This window comes from Triticum aestivum, chromosome 3A (assembly GCF_018294505.1).
Source record: "Triticum aestivum cultivar Chinese Spring chromosome 3A, IWGSC CS RefSeq v2.1, whole genome shotgun sequence".
NCBI lineage: Eukaryota > Viridiplantae > Streptophyta > Magnoliopsida > Poales > Poaceae > Triticum > Triticum aestivum.
Window position 1 is genome coordinate 181375323 of NC_057800.1, and position 7130 is coordinate 181382452.

General features: G+C 42.1%; 1 protein-coding gene across 1 annotated transcript; it reads right to left on the reverse strand.

Moving 5' to 3' along the window:
- Positions 1 to 270: 270 nt before the first annotated feature.
- On the reverse strand, positions 271 to 5956 carry LOC123060880 (50S ribosomal protein L3-2, mitochondrial). Its single transcript, XM_044483746.1, has 5 exons — positions 5474 to 5956; positions 4123 to 4332; positions 2541 to 2645; positions 846 to 959; positions 271 to 755 (listed from the first exon to the last, which is right to left on the reverse strand). The coding sequence occupies exons 1-5, from the start codon at positions 5813 to 5815 to the stop codon at positions 585 to 587; spliced, it is 942 nt and encodes a 313-aa protein (XP_044339681.1). The 5' UTR covers positions 5816 to 5956; the 3' UTR covers positions 271 to 584.
- Between the last annotated feature and the right edge of the window lie 1174 nt (positions 5957 to 7130).

The following is a 7130-nucleotide window of genomic DNA, read 5'->3' on the forward strand; positions in this document are numbered from 1 at the left end:
GTGAGCTATCATGAAGAAAGAAAAATGGACAAGCGGTATAATCATCTGTCGAACTTATTTTACGTCAAAAAAACAAGCCAAGCTGAATTACTGAACTCACAAAGGCAATAGCGTATTGTTGCTCCAGAGTAATTTAATTGCCATGCCGTTTATTTGTAGGGCACGTGCAAACTGTCAAACTCTATTCTCCTCTTATTTAATGGATGAGCCAAATCTTTTGCCTCTGTTTCAAAAAAAAAGGCAATGGCCGAAATTACTTCATCAGGGAACTAGAATAGTAACCTCGGCATGGAGATTTTCGATTTTATATATCTATCTGAATCATAGCTTACACAACTTATTAAACAAAATAAGTTCCACTCGGTCGACCAAACAATCAGCTCAAAACCCTAACTGAGTCAGGGCCCTGGCATATCTGCCAGGTAATGTACATGGAACAACATTGATTTGGCAGGTCAGTAACGGGATGACTCTTGTAACCCAGGAGCTACTCATATATCCAATGCAAAATTTAACAGACAATCACTTGGGATTGTCAACAATGCACTGAAAGCAAAAGGGATTCTTCGAAATTTGTCATAGTCTTAATCTGCTGCCATGAACGGGTCGACATCACCAAGATCGGCAATGAGCGGCTCCATGTCTTCCAACTCGCCTTCTTGTGAGAAATACGTAGGGAACGGCAGCAAAGCTCTGTCAGGTTTCTTGTAAATAGAGTCCTTGACGAAAAGAAAGCTGCCTTGAGGACCAGGAACCTGCAAAGTTCACAAGAGAATGCATAACACACATATCACAACATAAACACTTTAGCTAAGAGACGTACTGCAAAGTGGAGATGAACTTACCTGGCCTTTCAGATACAGTAAGTTCCTGGCAGGGTCAATTTGGTAAACCCATACATTTTTCACTGTGCGTTGAACACCACCCATGCGCCCAGGCATTTTCCTGTTTTTGAAAACCTGCAACATTGTTACAGCTGTTAGCCTATATGGAGTATTACCGGCTGCAGTGTTGTTTTTAGGACACACCAACAGCTTCAAATAGTGCATTCCTACCCAAAAACTAGACTTATAAATGCCAATTCACATTCAGAAGTGCATCTGTTTGTGCTTCTTTAAAGCGGCCTCACTGGTAGCTCACACCTTAGGAAACTTGAAACGTTCAATAATGTTCATTTCTTGGTGATAATTTAAAGTGGCCTCACTGGTCACTTCCACCTGAGGAAACTCGAAAAGTTCCACAATGTTGCAGATAATACATGGAAAGGATTAAGAAAAATAGCTTTTATCGACGGGTTCTACCTTGAGAATGCTATATTTTACTATAAAAACAATCAAGTTCCATGGATTTTCTTTTATTTTGCTCTATATATTTACAAATTCACTCACTAACATCTGTCAGGAGTCAAATCCATTTGGCCATACATGTAAGTAGCTACATTGTTGCTATTGGCACGTATTGTGAGATGGCCGACAGATGGCATATGTGAGCACAGGCCAGTTTGACAAGTATCAAGTAAAATTAGCACCCTTATTGTCTCTATCCAGATTCCGATTGACTTAGGAAGAAAAATAATATGTTCACTAGAAACAAAACCCCAAGGACCTAAACCCTAAAGCCCTAACTACCTTTGTCGCTGATGCATGCGTATTACCGACACCCCTTTTAAGCTTTGAGATTTAACTCCATCAGGATGTAAAAACTTGATTGAGCGAATTTCAAGTCATTGTAGGCCACAAGGGTAAAAGCAAAGTGTGCATATTCTTTTCCGTGAGAAGCATTATTTTGTGGGTCTTATACATCATACATGTACATCCAGTGAAGCCATCAATAAGGCCTCCTTTGGTCCATAGGATAAGAATACCATAGTAGGAATAGAAAAAACATAGGAAGTGAGGTGGCATGCATCTCAATTCCTATAGCAAAAGAGATGTCACTTGATTCATAGGAAAGGAATTTTTCTATTGGGTCTAGGCCCATGTTTTTTTTCCTTTGAAATGTGAAGGATTGGTTCCTATCCTACATAGGAATATGAATTCATTCCTACAAACCAAAGGGCTCCAAACGATTTTTTCCAACAAAATTCCTACAAACCAAAGAAGGCCTAAGATCAGAATAACAGCATACACTACAATCTTAGGGAGACACAATCATTGTTTTGGGCACATACACTGATACATATAAGATTAAACCTTATATGATACTCCCTGAGTAGACACTAAAAAAGATAGAAGATGCAAATCCACATAATATTATGCAGTTATGCACAACACACAAGGCAGTCCTATGATTACTCACTAATTAGAAGTATAAAACAGCACTGCTACTAATTACTGAAGAGGTCTTATCAATCCTAATCATTTTACATATTAGAAATAAACTGGAAAATAAATACAACATCCAAGAATAGTCATGCCAAGAGGGTGCATAACTTCCAGCAGAAGTCCAATGCTGCGTGTTCTAATGGCTACTATGTCTCTTTTCAGAGGAGAGATGTATACGAATTGTTCAGTGCGTGGACTTGTGAGTTTATAACATACCCTGCCAGGAGCATCCCTTTGACCTGTAGAACCGATGCTGCGATGTGATAAAGAAGCACCATGTGATGCAGGCATCCCACTAAAACCATGTCTTTTCATGCCACCCTACAAGAGTAGAAAATATAATGTTATATAATTGATGTACAGTGTTACATTGACATATTTCAGTAATTGGTTTGTTCTAAAAGAGGAAAGCACTAGTATCTTAAGTGTAGCAGCAAAAGTTAAGTTGTAATATTATGAGAATATATATATACTTGATTGTATTGGCGACGTGAAATTAAGTTGGAACATTGAAAATCATCCACAACTTAGATTAACATCTCCAAACTAACATTATACCAGTGTTCATTGATTATGAGTCAGAGTGACTAGTCGCTAGACTACTCTATGAGTCGCATTCTGGGTGTCGACTAGAAATCTCGTGTAGACTAGTTCGCCGAGTCGAGCAGTCGAAGGACTAGTCGTGCACCTTGAGTCGTTCGACAAAAAAAAAGGGGATTGGGAGGGGATAAGTGAGCGAGCCGCCCAGCCCGCAGCCCATGGGAGGGAAAATTTCGCCCGCTAAGTTTCCAGCCCGCTCTGAGTCGCCTCGCCTGGGAGTCTGGAAGGAGGCGCCGCCAGCACCCATTGTCCCACTGGTGCTGGCACCCACCACCGCCCATCCACCCCTGCTTGCTTCAGTTTCAAGATCCTTCGGTCTGAACTGCAATGTCTACGCTGCCGGCGATACCTCAAGTAGTGTGTTCAGCAGCAGCTGCAGCTCAAGCGGATGAGCAATACAATCCATCGAAGGATCCTGCAAGAAGCCAACTAGGAGCAAGGATCCAGAATGGAAATATGCTTATTGGCCTGATATGCAGGACAAATTGACGCTCCAATGCACTTTGTATAGTATATACTCCCTCCGTCCCGAATTACTTGTCTTACATTTGTCTAGATACGGATGTAGCTAGACACGTTTTAGTGTTAGAAATATCCGTATCTAGACCAATCTAAGACAAGTAATTTGGGACGGAAGTAATATTACATACTAATACTAGGTTTTAGTAATTGATTACTGCAAGTTGCTACAGTACCATGTCAGACTAGCCCAGCAGTAATCTAGACTAGTCATGATTAGTCTATGAGTCTCAACCTTTGAACGACTCGTCGACTCGTAAACGTTGCTAGTGTTACATTTAAAAGAAACTTAAAACAATTTTTATCAATTAAGTTGATCTCACATATAACCACATTGCACTTTTAATTACCAGCAATCAATATTTGTATTTATCTATGTTTTTAAAAATCATTGGCAATGACTCGATTGTCAGAGAGTCAGCAGGGAAAGCAAACATTGAGGTTTTTGGAACAAGGCTGCTTCCTAAAATCAAGGGATAGCTAGGACCCTAGGATGTACAGACAACATTTTGTAGCAGATGCACACAATTTTAATTGTCTATTTTTGAGCTAACTGAAGGAAGAGGTGTTACGGAAGGAAACCAACAATTTAATGATGTCGTGTTCAAATAAAATGGTAAACATGGTGATTTGTCAGCAAGTGCAAAACCCATTTTACGCGGTAGACAAAAATACATACCGCAAAACCTTTTCCCTTTGTGATTCCAATGACATCCACAAATTGCCCGGGTACAAAATGACGAACCGAGATGGTTGTCCCAACAGGAAGAAGTGCATCCTCAGTAACAGGAAACTCCTTTAATTTTCTCTTAAGAAGGACTCCTTGTGATCTAAAGTGGCCCACTTCAGGCTTTGTTAGATGCTTTTCCTTCTTTTGGCCTGCTCCGAGCTAAAAAAATACCAGGAAAGACTTTCAGAAGTTAGCGAAAATTTGCACTATAAAAGTGGTAACAACAAAACCTGAAGAGCATAAGTGCTACAAACTAAACATATATACTTGCATTTAGATCAACAAAATACAGAACCAAGATGGAATGTTTATATTGCACTAATGTGTCTAAATTATCCATTCTGGGGCAGGTAGTCATCTGCAATACAGCAACTGGCATGAACTTAGCGCTAACAAAACTCGATGGTTATACCTCAAGCATATTTCTAGTTGTTACTACTCCCTCCGGTCCTTTTTACTCTGCACATTGGTTTTGCCGAAAGTCAAACTTTGCTAAGTTTGACCAAATTTATATTAAAAATTATTAACATCTATAATATTTAATAAATATAATATGAAAATATATTCCAAGATGAATCTAATGATATTGGTGTTGTTATGTGAATGTCTATAATTTTTTATATAGACTTGGTCAAAGTTGGATGAGATTGACTTCAGACAAACCTAATATGCAAAGTAAAAAGGACCGGAGGGAGTACAAATTTAGGAGATGACAAAACCTTGGCAGCACAATTAAAACAGCCTGATTTGATCAGACAACCTAATACACCCAATATCATGTTTGTAGAGAATGGTAAGAAAACGTGAAGCAGGCTAGGTGTTCTCTTTTCTAAATCATAATTCCCAGCTTGGAGAGACGTGGGAAGAAAATCGCTATTACATGAGTTTGGTTACAAACATAAATTAAACATAGCTACCTTCGGCAGCTAGTCTGAACGCTAATGATCTAGTCATGTAGTGAGTTACCAATAAGTCATCGAAGAGCAGTTACAATTCTACAAAAAATATTTTACAACATCTCACGTCTAGATCGAACCTTAATCACATGGGAGGCCAAAACTTTAGACCTAAAGGCACAAAACACTCAAATTGCTTTGAGTCTTAACAGATGGGTAAAAACTAGCACTACTTTTATGGGTCTAATTCCTTAAGATTTCACAGAATCAAGTTCCAATACTTATTTTCTCAGTGGAACACCAATAGGAGTACTTATTTTGTCAGTGAAAGCGTGAAACAATGCAGCAGTTTGTGATCCCTGTCATATACAAAGTTTGGTACAAAGATGAGAAATTTGCAGCACCTGCAGCGCGTAGAACCCCTCCTTCTCGGCGGTCTTGACCTGGCAGACGACATTGTCGTCCACCCAGAGGACGGTGATGGGAACTTTGGCCCCCCACTTGTCCCACATCGCCGACATGCCGCACTTCACGCCGATCACGCCGGTCCGCCGGGAGTCCGGGCCCATAACACCAGGACGCGCCTCTATGATCCGGCCTCCGCCCTCGCCGCCGGCGCTGGCATCGTCGTCGTCGGGATGGGAGACGAGAGGCTCCGCGGAGAAGAGGCGGCAAGGGGGGAGGCGGGGCCCGGCGAGGGAGAGGTGGCGGAGGCGCGCGAGAAGGCCTCTCGAGGCGGCCGCCATGGCGGTGGCGGCGGCGGCGGCGGCGTTGGCGTTGGTTGTGCGCTGGAGATGGGACCCGCGGCGGGATGGGTGGGGGTTTACGCGGCGGCGAGGTGGGTAGGGTTTAGTGAAGTGGGGAGATCGGGGGGAATGGCCCAGATGGGGAGGAGCACGCACATGGCCACACTTGTAACTGGGCCTCTGCCTCCATTTTCTTCTTTCAGCGATGCCTTGTAAAAAAAAATCTCAAATACGCATGAGTGTGTATACTTTACACTTAGGGTATGTTTGGGACTGCTCCGCTTCATGAAAATTGATTTCACTCCACTAAATTCACTTTAAAGCAGTTTCATCCAAAAGTTGTAGTACTACCAAAGAGAATGTTTGGCTTCCATCTAACTCTCCAGCTTCAAAAAAAAAAAAACTCTCCAGCTTCAAGAATAGGAAATTTGGTGAAAATGATCTATTTGATTGGTTGAGGAGGAAGAAACGAAGGGGTATCCACTTACTGGTGGTAGTGGTGGGTAATTTCCACCCAACTCCAGCTTCTAGAGTTTTTTGAAGCAGACAACTATCGCTAACTCCTTGCATCACTACCCGCCGTTAGAGCCACTAGGAAACTATTCATGCCCGTCTTGAGGATGCCCGTTGTCTTCCAAGTTCTACACACTATTTCTATTCTATGGATTATGCTCTCCAAAAATGGGGTGGCGTCGTCGAAGACGATCGCGTTGTGATGCTTCCAAATCTCCAACATGACGAGCAAGACTAGAGCCTGAATGTCCGTGCCGCCAGCAGCGTTTCCAACTTTGCTTACGCACCAATCAAGGAGTCTCGTAGTGCTAGTTGGCACCCATTCCTGCTTGTTCATCGCTCTGCAGACTCGAATCCACACCTCCCTTGCGAGGATGCACTGAATGATGATATGGTGTATGCTCTCTTTCGCTTGATCACAAAACGGGCAGGCATCTTGGTGGTCCAGTCCATGTCGAGCCAATCTATCTGAGGTCCAACACCTATTTCAGAGTGCTAGCCACGCAAAAAACCTACATCTCAATGGTGCCTTTGATTTCCATGTGAACTGGGTTGTCGGTGCCACCTCACGTCTCCAAACTCTTGCATTGTATACTGATGTCGCTTGAACTATGTCGGTATTTCCCAAAGAGAAATGGATGATGCAGCACATCTACGGTAGATATTTCCCTCAGTTATGAAACTAAGGTATCAATCCAGTAGTAGAACCAAGCAACACTATGTAAACGGTACCTACACACAAAGAACAGATACTTGCAACCTGACGCGTATGAGGGGTTGTCAATCCCTCTTCCGGGTAACA

What these genes read in the sequence shown, in the direction of transcription:
- LOC123060880 (XM_044483746.1), bottom strand. Translation starts at nt 5,815, where the DNA reads ATGGCGGCCGCCTCGAGAGGCCTTCTCGCGCGCCTCCGCCACCTCTCC. An exon ending in CAAAGGGAAAAGGTTTTGCG is followed by an intron (nt 2,646 to 4,122) that starts GTATGTATTTTT and finishes CTACTCTTGTAG; the next exon opens with GGTGGCATGAAAAGACATGG. An exon ending in TACTGTATCTGAAAGGCCAG is followed by an intron (nt 756 to 845) that starts GTAAGTTCATCT and finishes TGAACTTTGCAG; the next exon opens with GTTCCTGGTCCTCAAGGCAG.